We start from the raw sequence: 23,160 nt of genomic DNA, 5'->3' as shown, positions 1-23,160 counted from the left end.
AAGCGAATGGACCTTCTCCCTTTTGAGATGGGCTTTTTGGGGGGAGCTATTCAGTGGGAGCAGGTCTCCCTTCTGTTCCTGCTGAGCAGTCATTGTTTCCCCTGGTTTGCTCATGAAAACAGTTTCCTGAGTTGACCCACCTCTTCTTGTCCGGAGAAGGCTGAGTGTTTGCCAAAAACTTCTTTCAACTGCTCAGTTCACCGGCACTATACAAAACCCACCGTCTGTTTCCAGCCACTGGGGCAGGGGAGAAAGCCGGTCGTGCTGTTAACCCCTTCCCAACAAAAAAAATCTCTGCAGAAGGTCTGCAAGGCTTGGATGGGTGGTTGCATGCAGTGAGCTAGAGGAGCGCAAACCAGTCCCAGTGGATGAGTGGGAGTCCAAAGTAGCTCCTTCTTACTTAGGAATGAAATATCTGCTCTCATTTAACGTGCAAATGAAAGATAACTTTGTTTTTCCCCTTCTTTTTCTTGGTTACACTCAAATTGCAGCTTAAAGAAAAATCTTACTAATAGAGGCTAAAACCATCTTTGTTGAAACATTAAAAGAGTATATTCATTTCCCAGAATGTGTGCAGTCCTCGTAAGGTTCATTTGCAATATGCTTATCTGTTTGGATGAGATAATAAAATGTATTTTGTTTAAAAATATTTCCATTTTCCCCCAGAGGAATTTAAATGGTCAGTTAATCATTCTGCTTCAGAACAACCCACTGAGTAAATAACAGAGGGCTCAAGATTATATAAACCAATATTGTTTTCATTCTAACACTGGTCTTGAAGACTAAAATACAACTGTACCTGAGCATTGTCTGTATGCCCTTTTATTATAAATCAGTTTAACTTTTAGCCTGGGAAAGAAAAAAAAATGGAAACAAGATGATAGTTACCTCTAGCCTTCTGTGATTCTCAAGGCAATAGTAAATGGGAGGACTCGTTAGTGCCATAGTGATCCAATCAGGATGAAATTATGCAGTCATGTAAGAAATAATATCTATTAGGCTAATTTAATCAACGGATACTTTACAGATGAATTAGAATGCAGAATCCAATTATTTCAAACATTTGGACTGTCAGTTGCTGTGTTTTTGAAGCAGTGGAAGGGGAGAAAAGGAAGGTTTAAGGATCCTTTTAAGATGAGGGTGGCTGGGCTGTAAGCTGCAGGACAGCTTATAGCAGCAAAAAATGACAACTACAGTCCTCACCTTCCGTGGCTCAGAGGGGTCGCACCCAAGTGCCTCTAATCTAACCCCTCTCCATAGCTCCTGGGGCACTTTCCTCTGGGATATTGGTATGGACAGCTTGATTTGCTATTTTCAGTTGCTGGTAATTACAGTCTCAAGTCTCTCTCATTTCCCTTTGCCAGTTGCCCTTTTAAAAGAAGGCTTGCACTCTTAATTTGCTCTTTTTTTTCTTTTTTAATTCTTTTTTATTTTGAACCTGTGTCCCTGCATTGGTGCAAAGTGCCCTGGTGCTGCAGAACTCCATCAGTTGCACGTAGTATTTATTGCCCTTGAAAATAAAAAGCTTGCTTTACAACACCAAGTGAAGGGAAATGGAATACACTAATTACCACTAGAAGGGGAAATCAGTTTAAAATGCAACGTGACTCAAATAGGAGGGGACAGAAGAAATGAGGGCTGCGAGTACCTACAAATCGTATGCTTGATCCAGTCCAACTCATACATCTGCTTTGCTGATGCTTTGTCAGATCACAACAGGATCATAATACTCACCAGAACATCATTGTTCCTCCACCAAGAAGACTTTTGAGCTGGGTCTTTGGCACAAGAAATCCCACATCTGTGGCCTCTCTGTGGAGAACTTTCTCCTAAATCCACTGAAATCAGTATTTCATAGAGAAATACTGCAGCAAATCTCAGGCTGAGGAGTGACTGTGAGACATCTCCTCATCACCGTGCATACTTTAAAATGGACTCAAGTCCCTCAGCACTTTTCAAGTGAAACTAGTGAAACATCTTACGCACATGTCTACCAACCAGCCTCATCATTGTCTCAGCATATACTATCAGAGCAGTTATTTCAGCAACTGAAGTTGGTAAATGAGTATGTTTTGCTCAAATCTACAGGATAAAATTGACTTTTCCTCCCATCATTAACAGACAAGCTCCTCCTGAAAGCTATTTCTAGCTTGTACAGAAGAAAACAAGGCTACAAGAAAGTGACGTAGCCTTCAACTGTGGGTACAAATATGACTTAGACCAGCCAGAAATTTTTGTTAATAAAGGTGATACAGCTGGCAAACCACTTCCAATTATCAGAAACAGGTGCTGCAGGGTCACCAATTGAGACCTGGGTAATCATGTGGGAGGAGACAGCATACATAAGGAAGTGGAGGGCAAGCAAGGGGTAACTTTGAGTCAACCTTGTTGGCTGTACTATGGTGCCTGTGTGCATCTTTGTACGTGCATTCCTTGTTTCTTTACATCCTTGCATGAGCATCACTCATATCATCATGACATTTAACTATCTCCAGGACTACCTCTCACAAAAAAGCTAAGTGAGCTTCATACTGAAGCTTAAGCTAAAAACACCTTTGTACTATTCTGTTGGCTTATGTATTTCTTTGAATATTTGAGCAGTTATCATGAAGAACACAGAAAAATCTTGTGCCTCTTGCAGAATGTGGATGCCTCATTTCTCTGTAACATCTGTGCTGTGATTCCCAACATACCTGTGATCCAAACATTTTTTTTGCCCTGTCATCTGGAGTGGTTAATGGACTCTCTCATTGACTGGCTCTTGCTTATTTAAACATTTAATGCTCTTCTGATGTCCAAATTATGCCTGTTTCATGTGATGGATTAGCACAGAATACAGCAGTGACAATTTTCTGCAATCTGTGGAATATCAAATTTTGATTACTTCAGGAGGTAAAAGTAAAGTTATAAGTAAACTGTTTTGATTGATAAGGAGCGGAGGAATACTAAATGCAGTGGTTCATTGGAAGCCTTGATGAATGCCTGGCAGGAGTATAAGTCTCCACAGAAGAGATGCAATTGCTCTGGGAAGATTTAAGGTATTTATTACTCAAATAAAACAAAACCAAGTGAGATGAGTAGGTGAAACAGCACAGGGTGATTGCAATCTGCTGACTAAGTGCAATTCTAATTTTTGCAGAGCAAAAACAAACTAATTTTCCAGCTTCACTATAGAACACTGATGGTTATTTTAGGGATATCAGATACTGCCTTTCTTCAATGAGGAACTGAAGATCATTCCAGATTCTGATCTTCATAGCAGAATATTTTGCAGTTAAAGCTGGCAGTTGTTCTACTTCTGAGTAGTAAATTATTTAGCAGTATCTTTAAAAAATAAAGATATATGATCCCCATGGGCCCTGTTCCTTCCAGCAGCAGCATTTCCAGGTACAAGACTATCAACTTCAAGACGAGAAAGGTTTTACAGAAGTATTCCTAGCATGGTGATCTATCTGCCACCTGCTGAAGTTTATATGCACTGATGTCTAGAAGAGGAACTAACAGTTGCTCCAAAACAAGGTGTAGAGCCTCTCTGAAGAGCCAGGCTGCTTTCTTATCAATTACAAATCTCTCTTATTCAGGTCTTCAATAGCAATAACATGTCAACAATCTTACTTGTGATGGTAGAAGCAGGTGTGACCCCTCCAGTCTGAAAGTTGCTGAACTGTATCTTTGTGAAAAACCCTAAAGCTCTCCCTGACTGTGAGCACGGGACTTCATACTGAAAGCATGTTCCCAAAACAGTTCAGACTAAGGGAATCTTTTGAGAGATGCAAGGAAGGAAAAAAGCCATCAGTGAGAAGTATGATGCATTTGAAAGGAGAGTTGTATCAGAAGCACCTTCTCCTCCTTCAGAAAAAGGATTTCACCTGAGTCCATAAGTACTGTTTTGCTATTAAAAGAGGCAGTTATAGTTCTGTGGTGAAGAGAAGTGAGTTTTTTTCTTCAGTTTACGATTACTGGGGGAGGCTGATGGATGTTTTTGGACAGAAGAATCTGAAAGGAGGCTTTGTGACTCAAGATAATTAAAACAGTTGTCCTGAGTGGAGTTTGCCTATTCAGAAAAGAAGTGTCGGACACTCCAACTAATCCATCAGCAATCTACCACTGGCAGACAGATGTACTGATTACAAATGATGGCTTTGCAACAGGTTTGAAAACAAAGTGCAATAAAACTAGCTCGCTGTCTTATGTTGTTGAAAAAGCTGCCTGAGAGCTACAATGATCCTGCTGATTTTTAACTTTTCTGGCTTACCTACTTTAAGAACCAATACACAGTCTGATGGGAACTCTAGGGGCTTTGCTGGCACTCTAAGCAGTATAAAGATGATTCTGGTAATAAAACAAAGGATGCTTACAACTGTATTTGCAGAATGAGGGCATAATGGCTTTGGAGGATGCTTTGATATTTCAGATACAGAGCTGAATCTGTTGGCAGGGCTTGTTATTGCTGACTAACAAAATAGACCATGCAAGAGCAAAGACTAAGGATCTGTACTCTTCTCTGCAGAATGCTTGGACTTTTTAGGGCAGGTAGGCCGGGTTACCATATATCCCAAACACATGTTTTCTACTAAAAAAATTCAGGACTAGATTCTTAAGCTGTAATCAACCCATTTTGTCTGCTGTAAAAGGCTCTTCCACTCTCAAAAAAAAAAAACCACCAAAAACCCCAACCAACCAACCAACCAACAAAAAAAAAGAGAGAGATTATTTTGAGATCCAAACAATGTGACAGACCTAGGCAGTTCTTTACTATGGCCTTTATAGTGAAAAATAAACGTTACTATGATTGATGTGATGTGGTAATGTTTTAATTTCTTGGGTGTGTTAGGAAATTTTGTATCTGACAAAAGCCTGACAGCTCCTACAGTCAAGTATCTGAGGTGGGTTTTTTTGGTTTTTTTTTAGCTCCTGGATCAGAGCAGAAAGGATGGACCACTGCTGGACCTGACCTTAAATTGCATCTTGGTGAGAAGTTGATCTCAGTCCTTCTGCAGTTCCTGCGGAACCATGCCCAGTGAGCTGAGTGCTGGCAGTTCCAGCAATCCCACTTTTGGGAATCACTTCTGCTTCTGAGGAATATAACAACCCAGCAACAACCTCGAATCCTGCCTGGATGCCTCAAAAAAAGCTATTGCTCCCTTAGAGATCAAGTGGGCAGCAGCCCCTTAACAGGAACTGGTCTATGAGCTACCACCACATGTCTAATTAATGACCCTGCCGGTCGCAGCTGGAAGAGCTGAGCTGGGGGTGATTAATTAAATTAGCTGGCAGAGGAAATTACAGTGGAAAAGCCAAAGTTTGATTGCTCCATAATTAACCGCAGTGCAAATAATATCTACATCTATAACTTCCAGTGATGAGATCAGAAGCCAATTGAATTTGGCACTGATTGAAGCTGTAAATATCCTGTGGTGAAAAATGATAGGTTCGTTCTGAAAGGAAAACTTACAGAAATGGACATCCAGCGGATGCAAGAGGGGAGGAAGGGACACAGGAGGAAAGAACATTGGAATTGTATCTTGACTTCAGCTGAGTTTTGTAGTCTTCTGGAGTGACAGAGGACTCAACATGAAACAGAGATATTTAAAACATCTGGTATAGCTGCTGAACACTGTGACAGTCCTCATCAGAGATTCATCAAATCTGGCAAGTAACAGCCACCTAGATGACTTGGTCTTTTGCCTTGCTTGCCATCATGTGTTTATTAGTGGTAGGATTCATTGTTTTCCCTGGGAGGTGACTGCACGCTAAGGTAACCGGTACAAACACTTCCTCTTGATTTCTTGCCCTACTCCTAGGAGCTTGAACTGCAAGAACCCATTTTTCCAAGAAGCATATCACCTCCAAATGTCTATGAACTTCTCCATCCCACTGCAGATTTCAGTACCACCCCATAACTATTATCATTTAATTGACCCCCTTAAAAAGTCAGGGATCTCTCAAAGTACATTAATAAACAGCACAGTTACTGATTGTGGTCAAGTAAAATAGGCATATTGAAATTTACAAGCTATCTTGCCCACATACACACTGATAAGATGTTCATTAAATACTGCTTGAAAAATTATTCACATGATTAACTGGAGACTCAACCAGTTTACTTGCAGAGAAGCCAAGCACTGCTTCCCATGCACCTCCTCAGAAACACATAAGTCCTGTTCTTGTTCACTGAGCTGCAGTTCTGGCACATCATACACCTTTCTGTAACATAAGCAACCTCTGTCAGCCCAAGTAATTCATCTCTAATCTGAGAAATAATAAAAACCATTATTTAAATCAATTACTTTATTACTCTTGGGCTGTCAATGCTATTTTTCGCTTTATCCTGAAAGCCTTCTCTATACTAAGTTGATTCCTGCATGTCCTACTATGTCAGCGAGATGGTCTTCCACATCTTGACTGTTAAAAATACAAATCAAACCATTCTCCCCTAGGATATGACTTGTACTTGTCTCGTAATGCAGTGTCACATTTGATGTTGGTTGTTTTTGAAGAGTATTTTTCTTGCACTACTGAAACATCCTTTTTGAAGCTTATAGTAAAATTTATACCATGATATCTCACGTTCTTCTCCCTCTTATTCCACATTTTCATACAGACATTGGTATCCAACAAGCTGTCTGATTCAAACAAAATGCACATGACACAACACCAGCTAAAACATCAGATTTGGACAAATTTTCATTTCACCAGTCCTCAGACTTTATCAGAAAAGTCACCTTCTGGACACTCTCTTCTGTCATTTCAAATGCTACTGTCACACTCTGTGTATCCCTAAGTCTCATCTGCTAATCTACGTTTCCCCTCCAAAACCCCTAGGAATCCTTGTAAACCACACTATCACCTTAAAAATGTTGGTGACTTATTTGTAACATATTTGCCCTTAGTCATACAAAAAAGATACTTTGCATTTCAAAGGGACATGCAGCAGGTGAGTTCATCTAGCCTCCAAATATGCTCCACAGGCACCAGCAAACCTGTGTACCAACTATGTACTGCTGTACAAGTCTTGGGGCTGATCTGCCACAGGCAAGAGGCTTTACAAAAACTAGGTTTTGAAAGGGCATGAATTAGAAAGAAATACCACAATATAATTAAGAAATGTTCCTTTTTCCCAATTTTAAACTCTCTGTTGGCTTTAATTAACTTGCCCTAGAGCAATAAGCCAAGCAAAGAGGTTGGTGAACTCTTAAAAGTATAGAACAAGTTGTCTCTGCACACCTTCCACCCTGCTTATATTTCACACTATGGGATTTTTTTTTCTTAATGTGTATTTTAACATGTGAACTCAGCAGTGTTTTACAGCCTGGCTCCATGGAGAAAAACCTATATCCTGATGGCAAAATGCTAGTGCCAGTGGCTTTCTATTTAAATATGAGTGAACAAGAAAAGATCCAAGTAAATTATAATCCTACATAAGACTGACATTAACAACATTGAAGGGAACAGCTCTTACTTCCAGAAGTGACCTGATAAAATGAAAGATTTCAATGTGTGTGAAAGAGTCCCGGTCCTCAGCTAGAACATGGGCAGCTCTTCTGACCACCACAGCACACTAGCACATTGCAGATCACAGTCTGTGTCTCTCCACAATCACATATTATCGAGTCCAATCGTTAACCCAGTGTGGCCGCAGCCACCACTAAACCATGTCCCTCAGCCCCACAGCTACATTGCTTTGGAATCCCTCCAGGGACTGAGGATGACCCCACCACTTCCCTGGGCAGTCTCTCCCAGAGCTTCACAATGACAACGACAAAGATTTTGGTGAAAATTTTTCTTCCTAATCTCCAATCTAAAGCTTCCTTGGCACAACTTGAGACTTTCCTCTTGTGCTGTCACGTGTAACTTGGGAGAAGAGACTGATCCCCACGTCATTACAATGTCCTTTCAGGGAGTTTCGGAAAGTGATAAGGTCTCCCCTCAGTCTCCTCTTCTCTAGGCTAAACATCTCCAGCTCCCTCAGCCGCTCCCCATCAGACTTGTTCTTCAGACCCTTCACCAGCTCTATTGCCCATCTCTGGAAAGGCTCCAGGACCTCAGTGTGCTTCTGAGGGGCCCAGAACTGAACACAGTACTCAAGGTGTGGCCTCACCAGTGCTGAGTACAGGGGGACAATCACTGCCTTGCTGTTCACACTATTTCTCACACATGCCAGGATGCCATTGGCCGCCTTGGCAACCTGGGTAGGAAATCTGTCCTCTTTTACAGACTGCAGTGGAGATTGCCAGCCAGATTGATCTAAGACAGAGTTGTCCAGAATCTGCAGGAGTTGCACAAGTGGCCACAGCAGATCTGGTCTGGAAAGACTCTGACAGGAGCACACTTATGTAATTAGCAAAGGTTAGAGCTGCAAATTTTTGCTTCTTGAGAAAGAAACTAGTCAACTTCTAGATATTATCCCAAGCTGGACACTGAAGATATCCTTCAGTTTTAGTAAACATGGACACAATCCTATTCTTTCTGCTTATGGAGGAGTCTTAAAAGTGTTAGTTGAGGTTGAGGTTTAATTGTGCATGAACCTTGGTTTCCCAAGTGGGGCTGGTCCTGCAGAGAAGCAAAAATACAATAAACATATCACTTAGAAATTCGGACTTGGATGAAACTAGGAAAATTTAAATCTTCTGGGGAAAAAGAAAAGTTAGCTGGGAGCTTTCTAGGCCATGACATAATCATCTGTTCAGCATAAAGACTTTTTTAAGCATATCCCATCTGTACTTTTTGAGGCTTACCAATTATTAAGAGATAGTTTCTTCTCACTACTGTACATCTCTGCAGACTCACACAAAAAAAAATGCTTCAGAGACAGGACTTTGCACTGTCTGGACAATCTAGTTAATAGGCATAGTAAAGAATTTCATCTCACTTTAATTCCTACCCTCTAAAGGCTCTGATTTGTCACCTGTGTTCACCTCAACACATTTTAGTCTGCAATTTAATTACTTTAAAGCTGGAGTGATGGTGGTCATATTTCTTCTGGTCACTCTTCCCTTTGAGGGGTTCGCTGCTGGCTCCCTCACAAGCACCTGCACATCTGAAAAACCAGCAGTAAGCACATTGCCTCTGACAAACTGACAATATTTGAGAACTGTGGTGAAACTGCGTTTGGGCTGACGTGTATATCAAGTTTCAGTCCAGTCAAAAGCCAGCACCATCTTTTCACTGCTGCCCTTTTCATTTAGTTATCTTACTGAAGTCTTATCTCCCCAGTCCCTTGCCATAGGCTACCAGCTTCCTGCAGAGTCAGAAACAAAGCTCAGTCTTAAACAAAGGGAAAAAAAGGAAAAAAATCACAAAAGAGAGAAAGTTGGTCACAGTTACTGTTATGGAGCCCTGCAGGTTCTTTAGCCACGACCAAAGCAAAGGCATACTGCTGCTTCTGTGCCTAGTGTCACTGGCCAGCAAAGCCACCAGCAGCACCGCAGGGCACTGCCTTTTTTTAAAGTACTGTTAACCCTTGCTACTGCTGGGTTTAGGCATGCTCTTTTCTTGCTCCCAACAAAGCCATCTGCCATCCAAACAACCTCTGAAGGCCGAAATGTCAAAAACGTGCAAGGATGAAGGAACGTAACTGCCATCCTCACTACAGACCACTACTGAAAGTTTGTTGCTTATGCAACAGAACCATCCTGTAACATCCTATCTGAGGTGAGCCCAGAAAAAAATGCAACGTGAGAACCATCCCCTCAGCTTAATCAGTGACAGTCTATCCTCATATTAACCGCAATTAGTTTATATATCTCTGAACAGCAGACATATCTGTAGAAATATCAAAAATTAATTTATATCATAAACACTTAGCAGCACAAACCAGGAATAAACTGGCTTTAGAGTAACTGCTCTTATGCCAGATATAGCAACCAATTTGAATCACATGTTTACATAAACCACCTCATGTTTGGTGAGACCTGACATACAGAGAGCACCATAACCTGAGGGCAGGAGAAATTAAAATAACAGGTTAAGCACCAAGTACACAGAAAAGCTTCAAATAAAATGTTTTACATAACATCTCTTTCTAACAAAATATTTTTCTTTTAATATACTAGACATTTCTTTTGACAGCTAAGCAGCTCTGTTGAGTTCCTCAGCAGCAGCAAGCACTTGACTTACAGTACACAAGAACGCATCTCATAGATGAGCCTCTGGATCTGACCCAAGGGACCTGGCAATAGCTGATGCCTGGTATCTGGCATTCTGTTCCTCAATTGGGGTTTTTTTCCCTTTTTATTATTACAAGTTTCAGCCTCACAAACACCTGACTTTCAATAGCAACACAAGTATTAAATGCTTTTCATTTTGGAAATAACTGATAAAATAGCTGCTATTAAATACAATGGCAAGGATCACTTTGGCAGGACTGCCCAATTTTCATACAGTAAATTTCATTTTTCAGTTGCATTTAGCTTGCCATATATAAGATATATATAAGATGAAACTCCGCATTTATTCCTCAGGTGTTACGGAGTAGCAGATATGTGCACGCACACATACATTGCTCGGTGTGGAACTGAATTTCAGTGTAAATGACAAAAACTGTGTTCAAGTAGGCCTAGCAAAGGTAAATACACTCCCCTGAAAATGTTTTGGTGCAAAGTTAACTATTTATGCATTTTTCAGCAAGGAGATGCTCCTGAAGTCACAGAAGTGTCTGTTGTCTCAGTAAAAATCCATATGATTTGATAATGCTAACTCCTGAAAACAAGGAACACACAAGCTTAATCGAGTTTCTGGTGGTGGTGGTGTATGAGGTTTGTTTTTTTAATACTCATCTACACTGTGTTTGCCCCTTCTCACAGTTCAGATTGTAAAGTTGCACTATGCTGTGCTCCTTTTCCAGGTATTTCATCTTAGCTAGCTACAATAAGCAATATATATTACATCTCTCAATTAGCTCAGTTTTAGTCTCCATCCCACGCAGCTCATTCCAAGCTTGGCAAGGCAGCTATTTATTATTAAAAAAAACCCCATCTATCAGGGAGAAAATGTACTCTAGATTCCACCTGTTACCTATTTCACAACTATTCACCACCATACCATATTTTGGTCCAAATGAATGATAGCAGGGCACTGTTTTGCCCAACACCTGACATGCTCCGGTTGCAGGCTGCTAGTAGAAGGGCTGATCTGCCTCCACCTGCCTCCTTGCCATGAGCTCCCACTGCTCCCTTTACCACTGATACAGTACTCACAAAGACTGCAGGGTGGAAGGGTGGTACACTACTTAAACCTGATGCTTCTTTCTCAGTAAAAGCCTTCCAAATCTGTTGAAGACCCTAGGGTAAACTAACTAACCCAGTGGTCTCCCACTGGTCTTTGCACTTCTGCAGAAGAGCTACTTATCATCCTGGCTGGCTTCTGGACCAAAAGATGGCATTTGCTTATGGACTTGTCCCTTTGCAACTATTTCAGGCTGCAGTTAGATGGATGGGAGGCTATAATCACCAAGAGGTGGGAAATATCACTGTCACATAGGTACCCCTGTCCACCTTCAGTTATGGCTGAACTGGCTGTAGTAACCAATCAAGCCTCATTTGTATTTTCTTTCTAAACGCTTATAAAGCTATCAAGGAACTTTCTGCAGAAAAAACTAACCCACAGTGGCTGTCACCTGACTTATTTTAAGTGGTACTTGTCTTTGGCCATTACCTCGATGTAAGCCATGTTTTCCATCAATTTATAAATGCAACAGCCATTTTTTGTTCTCATTTCAAATTAATCTTTTGTTCTAATTAGGTCTTCCATTCCTCTGTTGTAGTTCCACACTTAAACTTGGGCCTAAGTAGATTCTAATAAATAGAGCAATGGTTATCTCTCTATTGGTAAACTTTTTAAGTAGTTTATGCCCAAGCAGATGTGAAGTCACAGTGAAGACACTTCGGTCTTCAAATGTGAGATGATCTCTAACTTTGCTAGGTGTCTGGGAGAGAGCTACTATGAAACAAGAAATATACAGACCATATCTAAGCCGAAAACTGAGTTTGAAGCAAAGATGTTACACTGTTTTGAGACATTTACAACAGGCATTCAATCAACAGATTGGTTCTTATTCTAGCAAACAAAACCCACCTTTTCTTACATATCATTATTGACTTAGGAATATTGCTTTCAGAATGTATCTCCTTACTGTCTCACTCATTGCTCTTCATGCAATAGACAGAAATCCTTCTTGCTTGAGTCTTGAACTCGAATCCTAGGTTTCCCAAATTGTAACAGCTTATCGACTTAATTTCAGCTTAATTTCACGCTTTTCAGTGTTGCATACAAACACACACAAAAATAGAAACAAAAATTGTTGAGAGTCTTAGCAGAATAAAGGTACTGTAGACTGACTGGAACTCTAAAGGTAAAACATTTCAGTCTCTATTACCTGCCCTACTGCAGAAACCTCAAGCGGCAGCATGTCCTTAAACAGCTCTGATTTGAAAAGCTTAACACATTCAAAGATGTCTTTCTTCGTTTAGAATGGGTTTTAATTTTTTCATCAACCTTCAAAACCAAGGAGTGTTTTCCACAATTTCACAATTCCACATGTTACAGAAGAAACCCACCTTCTGAAAAAGGGCAAAAAGCTGCTACAATAGTGTTGCCTTTCTCTGTTGTCTGAAAACAAAGCTAATTGTCTTCTCTTTCAAGGCCCTTTGGAGGCCCTTCCCTTCTTCTTATCTTTAGTTCAGTGTTCAAAGCTTGACCATTGCCTTTGGCCCACTACTCAGATCTTCATTTTTGTATTGTTGCCATACTCATAAAATCTGGATTTGAGGAAGGGTATTGAAACAAAGCTGAAACACCATCACAGCTCTCCCCTGTCCTCTTCAAAATATTTTTCAAAGAGCGAACAACAAATGGATATATGGGTAGTCTAACATACGAGAAACATCAGAGATAATGATAAAAAAACCCAAAGGCAATGAGGATTTCTTTGTCTCTTCTCTCCAAAAACTCTAGACAACATCAGCAATACTTGGGCAAACTGTCAAGAAAATAGTTGGTAAGCAAGATGGAAAGAACATACATGCTACATCACAGGACGCATAGAGCACGTATGTGCTTTGTGGGAGGTATAGATGCAGCAAGTGTGCACCAGGTCCACATCCATATATAAGGAAAATATTCAGAGAATTTAATAAAGTGATACTTCTTTTATTTAGATTAAAAAACTGCACCGTGGCTTTTACACCGCTGCTTTTTAACAAATATTCTAATTCACTGCAGAAAAGACAGACATAACCTCCTTTGCAGGTTCCTCACTCACAGACAATGAAGAGAATAACAATTACAAAAATACTTGCAAACTAGATTTGTTTACAAAGTATTTCAGCTTTTAACAAAGACAGATTTGCACACAAGAAACATGCAATATAATCAGGGGGCATTTTATCTAAAGCACTCATTAACCTGGAAAACCAGAGTCAAGGGAGATTTGTTGTTTTGTTTTTATTTTTAATCATCCAGGAATCTCCCACATCTCTATCCAGGCACTAGTGTTTTACCACACCAGCTCCTGGAAGACATCGTCTGCCAATCAGCTAGAAGGACAATCAAATACATCATACTACTACTAACCTTAATCTTTAGAGCATTTTATTTGAGCTTCTGAGGCCTCTACACTGTGAAATCTGACCAGCCACTACTCAAGCTGACATTTAATTTGCCTCACTTAGTTATTCTTATTAGATGCATTTCCAGGAAGCTACTGGTAAGTGACAAATTCTATTTTTTAAAAATAATTTTAGAACAATTACAATTACCATAATCTGAAAGCATGCAATCTAGCATGTCAGAACCCGTTCATTTCTACAGTCATGTGGGGAAAGGTTTTAGTTTACTGGCAGCAATGAATCAGTCTTTTAATTTATGTATACATTTGAAAACACAACACTGTTGTAACTAATAATTTATACATTTTCCTCACCTTCATGAAATATCTGCTGTCCAAAACAGAGCTAATAGAACTCCAACTCACTGGGATGTGTGCTGTTTAGTGTAGTTCAGCCACTGGAAGGACCAGGAGGGAGTTATGACTCTCAGGGTTGGTTGGTGGGTTGGTTTTCTTTTTCTTTTTATTAATCTATTCCCAAAATCTCCCCTGTTCATAGGACTTTGTGAAATATCTTAAGTCAAATCTTAAGTCCTCCAGCAGCTGTTGGGTTGGCAGAAGCCCAGCTGTCTAAATTTTAATGGCAGTAAATGTCATTCTTGCACACAAAATGCATGCCTAGAAAACCCAAAGGCACATCTTGGGCTATCACATCCCATCACGTTCCCTGCCGAGATGTGAAAACCGAAATGGAAAACGTCAACAAACTCCGGCCACAGCGAGGAGCGGGGCATGCCCGCTGACAAGCGTGCTGCAATGACAGAAATGGACTTGGAGTTGCAATTAGTGGCACTGTCATTTTCGGGCGCTCCTGCCAATTAATTAAGCCTGTCAAATGGAAAAACAGCAGCATTCACATGATAATTTATATAGGGAGAGACTAGCCTAGCAAAGCTGCCACTGTAGCCAACAAAATTCCCTCCGAGCGCTTAAAAAAAATTAATAAAATAAAAATATAAAGAAGTAGAAGGCGGAAGGGGGGGGAGAAAGAAAGTTAAACTGTCCTTGTTATAATTGTTAACTCTGATCGTTCAAGTAGAAGACGGGCTGATTAAAACTCCAAACGAGCCCCTAGCTCGCTTAAATCTCAGAGTCCAGAATGATAGAATCAGAGGAGTTTATTCATACCATTAAGCCCCAGAGAACTTAATTGAAAGAAGAGCATAGCCTGGACCTTGACAAGCGGGAGGTCACAGTAATTGCTGCCGGACATATTTAACATTAAGATAATCAGGCCATTAATTACCCTTTGGATCATTAAATCAGCCAGTTGCAAAATGAAATTTCTGCCTCTATTACTCACTTGAGAGACCACAGGGGTGGCTTTTAATTTATCAGTGAGCTTGAGATACAAAGGACCTGGCTTGGGGAGGAAGGAAAGGGGGAGAAAAGGGGGGGGTTGCTTCAGCAGAGGCAGGAATATCAATCCGCCATGCTTGGTGATCGTGGCAAATTAACTAGGTAAGATAACCTCAGCTTCTAAAGGCAGAAGCTGGGGGTATGTAAATAGATGAGGGCAGACAGGGAGATCAGAGCCTGCACACCACTTAGCAGGATAATAAAGGAAATCATCCTTGATTATCAGTGCTAATTTGGACACTGCCGGTAGCTTGTTATGCGTGTTCTGAGTAGCATTTAATTAATTCAATTGCTTGTTAATGAGGGAAGTGACATGTGGGGAGCAGATGCCACCCAACTGCAGATGGGTTCTGGTCAGCCCTTCACAATAAAATCCTTTCTAAATTTTTTTTAAATTGTTTTTTAAAATTTTTAAAAACACCCTTCCCCCAGCCCTGAAACTGGAAAGGTGTTAAGCACGGAGAGGCACTGAAAAGGCACAAAACACTGACCTCATCAGGCCAAGAACTGTTAAGAAACCAGACCTGACAATCGCGAATAGAGAGGTACTGATGTTCCCCCAGGCCCCATTTGTAATGCAGTGGCCTTATGCCAGAAATTGAAGACCAACAGGACTATAACAGCAATCTGATGGCCAAAAGGAACAAGAAATGAGAGAGAGATGAAGTGGAGTGTCCTTACAAGATTTGGGATATGATACCAGGATGTTAACTATTAATTTTCCCTGGGCTTGTCTTTTATCTATAATGTCTGGAATGAAGGAATAATTATTTTTACAAAAAAAGGAGACACAATTTACTTTCTTCATAGAAGATATGGATTAATATTTTTCATAGAAGACATTCCCCAATTATCCCCCAGAAACCAGTGCACCATCAGCACAGTGGACACAAGCCTTGAAATGGCAAGCCAGGCTTCAGTTTAGGATTGCAAGTCTGCTAAATATAATTGAGCTGCATAATGTTTTTTCCTGCCACCATTAAATTCAGTTCATTAGTGAGTGAGGGATCAAACTAGATCTTACATCATAAGGTGAAAGTCAATTCTCAACACTGCCGGCTCCCAACTCCAGTCTTCTCAGAGAGCATTATGAACCTCTCTGTTTTCATGTAACCTTTGGTAACCAGAATAAATAGGGTGAATGCTGTGCAAACAGACTACCTGAGCAAAACTGCAGTGGATGCTTCAACCTCCAAGCTTCATTTAAAGAGCTGCTACTCAGAGCTGCCTTGGCAGAGCTTAAAACTGTATCAAAGCTTCTACTAACCGCTCATCCCTCACGTTAACAATGCATTTTAAGGAGATGGAGGTTCGTTCTCTTTAGGAATAGTCTCAAAAAGATACCAAAATGGTGTAGCCTTTTAAGGTTTGTGCATAGCTAATGCAAGTATTCAGCATCACTTGAGCAGGAGAACAGAAAGCATGGCTAGGATGGTGCCTGGATATCATGCTGCCCTCCCTTCTCTTGGTCAGAAGCTTTCAGTTGGTGGAGGTGGCCTCATTGCCGGCACAGCAAGCAATTACTGCCAGCAAGACAGAGAAAGAGGGTGAGGGCTGGGTAGCAGATAATCACTTGCTGGAGAGGGCAGAGGGATAGTGGCAGCTCATCTCACAGGTGAACAACATCTTAGGAAGCTGATGGTGGCAAGCAAGTCTGCAAACCAGAAGCCATATGGGCAAGAACAGTACACAGAGAAAATAAAGCGTGTCCAGATGAAAGACAAATATCTGGTAGGAGATCTACGCATCAGAGCAAAAGGCCCAGGCAAAAGACAGTGGAGACTCCCCAAGCTGTCTTTACCACATCTCTGACATTCCTTCATGAAGCAGATCTGCCCCTGCCAGACTGGGTTACTCCTGTGTCTCAACACTCCAAATCAATGTTTTAAGAGTGTGCTTAAATAGTATCAATAGCAATTAGAGGGGAAAATCCTCATCTCTTCCCCAGACCCAGTTAATTGTTGCAACATTGATTTACTCTAATTTGACTTCTCACTTCAAATTAAACCTGCATTACCAAAGGAGAGACCACAGGCAAACTCTCTCACTCACACTCTCCTATACAAGACAACACATTTAATATTGAATACACTTAGGGAAAAAAAAGGCATTTGTGCAGGATCCATACTGAAAGATCTTTTTCCTTCCCCCCTTCCTTTTTTTTTTCTTCCTGCAAGTAATTAAAAGATGCTTTTCTTGACTAATGATCCCCCTGTTTAGAAATGGGAAGTCGATACTCCTTCACCAGCAGTCAGCTTCAATTTGTCACAGGGCTCCTGAAGTTGGAGCGGAACCAATTACCAGCCTTCCAAAGCTGACCTAATCAGGGACCCACGGCCACCACTGCTCAGAGGCCAGCTGGTCCCCTTTCCCTGTCACATTCACATATTTGTCTGTGCTTAGGTTTTCTGCTACTTTGCCAGCTTTTCACACTCACCAGGAGCCCATGTTTATTCCTCTTCTCTCCTCGCAAACATGCCAACACCCTTAGCCTGAACTTTGTCTCATGCTACTAGTTTACACTGATTCCTTGGGGATCTCACTGCACCTGCGTTCCCATAACCTATACTGCCTTCCAGTTTCATTCTAGAGACCATCCAAAATGTGGCTTTCGACCCAGGGGCAGTGAATGGCCTGGAGATCTGCTTATTTTATAAGCTGCCTATCAGACTTGATGAGACCTGGCATGTGTCAACGTGGACATACCTTGGCAATACACCCTTGAGGAAAGTAACAGTAGTAACACCTTTTGCTACAAAACTCTCAGGCTTTGAATTCACATCTTCCAATCTGAGAGCCTTCTGACTTTCAAAATGTATTTTCAGGCTTATCGTTCTCCATAACTTTCTTGGAGAGTTTTAAGTAAACTTGAGTGAAAGGAAAGCAGTATGGTATATTTGATGTGGCTTAAGTTTGATAATATTTATCTTATATTTCAATGCACAAAATTAAAAATGCAAGCCTTTCTCACAAACTGGCATAGATGTTTGTGGTGGTTTGGCAGCTGTACACCACGTCATAATATCACTCCCCCTCTTAAACTGGACGGGAGAGAGAGAGAGAAATATAACGAGCGGTTTGTGAGTTGAGGTAAGGACAGAGAGATTGCTCAGCAATTAGCGTCACGGGCAAAACAGGCTCAACCTGGGGACAGAAAGGTTTGATTTATTAAAGGAACAATAAGAACAGGGAAGTCCTGTTTGACCAACCTGATAGCCTTCTATGAGTGCATAACTGCCTGGCTAGATGAGGGGAGAGCAGCAGATGATATCTACCTTGACTTCAGCAAGGCTTTTGACACTGTCTCCCATAACATCCTCATCAGAAAGCTCAGGCAGTGTGGCTTGGATGAGTGGACAGTGAGGTGGATTGAGAGCTGGCTGAATGACAGAGCCCAGAGGGTGGTGATCAATGGCACAGAATTGAGTTGGAGGCCTGTGGCCAGTGGAGTTCCACAGGGATCAGTTCTGGCGCCAGTCTTGTTCAACATCTTCATCAACAACCTGGATGAGGGGACAGTGTACCCTCAGCAAGTTGGCTGATGACACCAAACTGGGAGGACTGGCTGATTCCCCAGAAGGCTGTGCTGCCATTCAGTGGGATCTCAACCGGCTTGAGAGTTGGGCAGAGAGGAACCTCATGAGGTTCAACAAGGACAAGTGCAGAGTCCTACATCTGGGAAGAAACAACTCCCATTCACCAGTACAGGCTGGGGATTGACCTGCTGGAGAGCAGCTCTGCAGAGATAGACCTGGGAGTCCTGATTGATAATAAACTAACCATGAGCCAGCAATGTGCCCTTGTGGCCAAGAAGGCCAATGGCATCCTGGGATGCATCAAGAAGAGTGTGGCCAGCAGGTTGAGGGAGGTTCTTCTCCCTCTTTACTCTGCCCTGGTGAGGCCTCATCTGGAGTCCTGTGTCCAGTTCTGGGCTCCTCAGCTCAAGAGGGACAGGGAACTTCTGGAGAGAGTCCAGCTCAGGGCCACCAAGATGATCAGGGGACCGGAACATCTTTCATATGAGGAAAGGCTGCAGAAACTGGAGCTGTTTAGTCTGGAGGAGATTGAGGGGTGATCTTATTAACATTTACCAATATCTAAAGGGTGGGTGTTAGGAGGTTGGGACATCCTTTTTTTCTATTGTAGCTAGCAACAGGACAAGGGTAATGGGATGAAGCTGGAACACAAAAAGTTCCATTTAAACATAAGAAAAAACTATTTCACTGTTCAGGTGAGGGAGCCCTGGCACAGGCTGCCCAGAGGGGTTGTGGAGTCTCCTTCCTTGGAGGTCTTCAAGACCTGCCTGGACATATTTCTGTGTGACCCGATCTAGGTGACCTTGCTTCTGCAGGGAGGTTGGACTAGATGATCTCTAAAGGTCCCTTCCAATCCTGACCATTCTATGATTCTATGTTACACATCGAGACGTTAAACCTCAGTCACTAATTGGCCAGTCAGCTGCAGGGTACATCTTAGAATTGACTGGTATTAGCTCCATCAAGTACATGGAAAGCTTCTAGCAGATCTTTGTTTAAAGAAGCCACCCCTGTAGCTCCCCCTGCTACCAAAAAAAACTGGTCCAGGCAAAACCACTACACTGTGTTGTAAAAAATATTGACGAGTCCTTAATTATGGCATGACCTAGAGTAGCCATTTGGCAATCTCTCCTGCAAAACATAAGTCCCCATGAGGCCCTTCACCCTTCTCTCTACTCAACAGAAATGCATGGGACACCATTGTTTTTGAAGCCATGTCAAGATGTCCAGGTTCCTTTTCGCCCTACACGTGAACACTCCTTGAGCATTCAAGCCCAACAGGTTCTGTGGAGCAGTCAATAACCCTTTTTTTTTTTTCTCCTAGAAAGCCCACGGCTTTCCACTAATGGCTTAATCTCCAGCAGAAAGACACAATATGAAATGGTGAAACCCATGTATGTCTCATCCCCTCTACAAGTTTCCCTTAACAGAAGTTTCATCACTCTGTTGCAAACTTTTGGTGTTTTGGGGGTTGCACAGTGGAAACAGAAGAGTTAAGAGATATGCCTATCATAAAGAAACATGTGAGAAGATTGTATTTATGTAAAGTCTTTTACTGATGCATGTGCTAAGCCTTTGAATCAGCTGGGGGAACAGTTAAGAAATCTCCTTGTGTTTCCAACACTTTTGTTTGCAGGCACAGTCTGAAAGTCTGAGCAAACATGTGGGAAGCCCCGGAGGATGTGTATGAAGTGGAATTGAAAATGGGAGTACTTGACAGGACAGATGTAGTAAGTGAGGCTACAGAAGGGAACAGGGATATGAACAAAAGTTCAACAGAAACTTGAAGAAAATATGAGAGTTCTTCCCTCTCCCATCTGTCAGGGCTTTAGTGAGAAGCCCTTAAAGCAGGAGCATGTTTAGTGTGTAAGCCTACTCCACAGTGTGTCTCCAGACTCCAGTCGATCCCAGAGTTCACCAGCATGGGCAGGTACAGCCCCCAACTCCTTTTGGAAGGAGTTTTGCTGAATGCTTCTTTCTTTCCTGATCTCCAAATATGCTTGGACTCTCTCCATCCCTCTGCCACCAGAACTCCAAATCTCAGCTCCCCAATCATATTTCTACTTGCTTATTTTCTTCCCTCTTCCTCAACAAAAAATAAAGGGGCATTTGTTTAACCCCACTTCAGGTCTTCTGAAGGTCAGCTGCTTCTGATAGTATTCCTCATACAAAGAAGCAAACAGCAGTGAGCATAACTTCTATATAAAGAAGCTGAACTTATTTTCTTGCCATATATTGAATATGAGTATGATGCTAGTAAAGACCAAGTAAAGTACAGAAGGAGGCATGCTCTTTGAAAAAGTAGACCTTTCAGTTATTTATAGGAAAAATATCACTTCAGTCCCCATTGCAAATGGTGGAAAAAATAGGAGTAGCCAAGCAAGACTACAATTGCTTTGTGGGAAAAATTTCACATAATCTTAATTCTACTTTTCTCTAACAGCTCTTCCATTGTGCGAGGGTGCATTTGGATACAGCTGTGTAAAAGTATATGTCTAAAATGAATCCATACCATTTGTTAAAAAAAAAAAAGTTCAATGTTATAGTTCCAGGAAAAGAAGTACAATTATGTCACTCACAAACATACAGTTGCATATAAACACAAGGATGTACAGAAACGAAGAATTAAAATAAGCTCTGAGTATGAATGATGAGAATAAAGTTGACCTTCAATAAGTAAAACTCACTTCCAAACATCAAAACCTGAATAATTTAAGTCAAATCACAATCACATGTATTGTAGAATATTCATGAGCACATCTTTATTAAATGTACACAAAAATATTTATAAAAAACCTCAGATCCAGTTGAGTCTATATCTTTTCCTTTTAAAAGTATTTAGAATTGAAGTATCTATCCAGCTCACTTCAGTAGTAAAAAGCAACATATATTTAGATTAATGTCAGACTAATGACTGAAAGGCAGCAGAAAGTTGATTTCAATATACCCGATGAAATCATTATATTAGCTGTGTAATACTACACATGTAATAAGCAGACAGACAGTTTATGCATGAACAAAATCTTTGTATAGGTCTCCCTGAACATTTTTACATGCATAGTCATTCATCTAAGTAGCCTGATTAATGTACTGGCTTCATTCTCGAAGATGAACCAAAGGTGGCACCACAAATTCATTTTTCAGTGCTAACGAAATAATGCAATAAGGAACACTTGACTTTGTTACAGAAAACAGTACAAACCTACTCCTATGCCATAGCAGGCAGCCCGGGTATATACTCAGAGGCTGTAATTTCATTTGAACCAGTACTGGAACAAACAGTATCCAGAGATATACATCAACAAAATCAGAATAGAGTTTCCTCTGATTTCGTTCATATACAGGAGGCACTGAAGTTAAACCTCCATTGTATTGTTTGCTACCTGGGGACCAGCCAGTGCTAAGATGCAGGCTTACCCCCTGGAGCTCCCCTAAGACAATTATAAGGCACTTCTGAAGGTAACTTCAAAAGTTGGCCCAGCTGTGCAAGGCGGTCTACAGGGTCTTTCTCCTGCCCGAATCCTGCTCCCAAAACACCGTCTACTAGAGGTCACTGCTTCCACCAAGTCAATACCCGAGTTCTAACTTGCTGCACATACATCCCAAATCTACTAAAATCAGGAAAGGATTTTATTGTTTGACACTGATCAGATGACTTAAATATAAAAAAAACTCTTTAGTTTTTGGTAGGACAACATATCACAGAAAGAAGATTTTCAGTGTATTGAGCTATGAGAGGTAAGCAAAACACTGTTCTCATAAGAAACAACATATCCCTACCAGCTTATGGTTCCACATATGTCATGCAAAAAAAGTATGCAAGTCCACAGTGAGCAGGACTTTCAACATCCTTGTTAAGAATCCAAAGACCTAACGGCCAGGTACAAATTCCTGTGTGAGTCTGAACTACTGAAGGTAGATTATTAATCACAAACTGATAGTCCAAGAGCCAGAAACTTTGTGGCTGACTGAAACAAAGAAGCGCATTACAGTCTAATTTATACTTGAGGAACAGCTAGGCAGGAGGTTTCAATCTCCCACTGTTTTGCTGGTCAGGCAATTGAACAAAAAAAATGTAGTGCTGCTGAGGAAACCTTTGCAAGAGTGAAAAAGTTATGGGGTCACTCAACTTTTGACACCCTGCCCCCCTACCCCGCTACTTGACACATGGCCTTCCTGGGCATGCAGTGAAGATATATATAGGTAATGATTTTTACAAGGTGTACTCCAAGGGAGAATATTACAAGTCTACATTGTAAAATGTTGCAACGCCCTACCACCTCTGACTGAAAAGCCAAAATGAGGATTTATGTGTTCACAGCCTGCAGCCTGGCAGCCACAAGCAGTATCATATACTACCTGCCCACTGTGTGCCATGGTAAGATGGAGTAGGAAAGCCTACCTTGTGGAGTCTGACGAAGGTTTCATATGGCCCTGGCTGCTCTCCTCCCAGACACTGTTTGCCAGCTCATTCCCGATGGAAGACATCACCTTGATGAGCTCTATAGGCCAGTCATCCAGGTCAAGAGAGCGGACTCGGGAGAGATGCGTGCCAAGGTTTCGGTGTATACCTGAGCATTCAATACATATGAGGGCTCCCAGATTCAAGCTGGCCCAGTCGGGGTCTACAGGAAAAGAGACAAGCAATTAGTACAACGA

The 23,160-nt window shown here is 41.4% G+C and overlaps 1 protein-coding gene across 5 annotated transcripts in view; it reads right to left on the bottom strand.

Moving 5' to 3' along the window:
• Window positions 1-23,160, bottom strand: part of AGAP1 (ArfGAP with GTPase domain, ankyrin repeat and PH domain 1) — a 402,183-nt gene that overhangs the window by 19,832 nt on the left and 359,191 nt on the right. For all 5 annotated transcript variants that reach the window (XM_062003066.1, XM_062003067.1, XM_062003063.1 and 2 more), the window contains one exon: window positions 22,904-23,126. In XM_062003066.1, coding sequence (XP_061859050.1) covers window positions 22,904-23,126 — 223 coding nt within the window. The remainder of the gene's footprint in view (window positions 1-22,903; window positions 23,127-23,160) is intronic.

Source organism: Colius striatus, chromosome 9, assembly GCF_028858725.1.
Source record: "Colius striatus isolate bColStr4 chromosome 9, bColStr4.1.hap1, whole genome shotgun sequence".
NCBI classification, from domain to species: domain Eukaryota; kingdom Metazoa; phylum Chordata; class Aves; order Coliiformes; family Coliidae; genus Colius; species Colius striatus.
The sequence above is the reverse complement of the archived record's forward strand: the minus strand, read 5'-3'. Positions and strand labels throughout refer to the sequence as shown.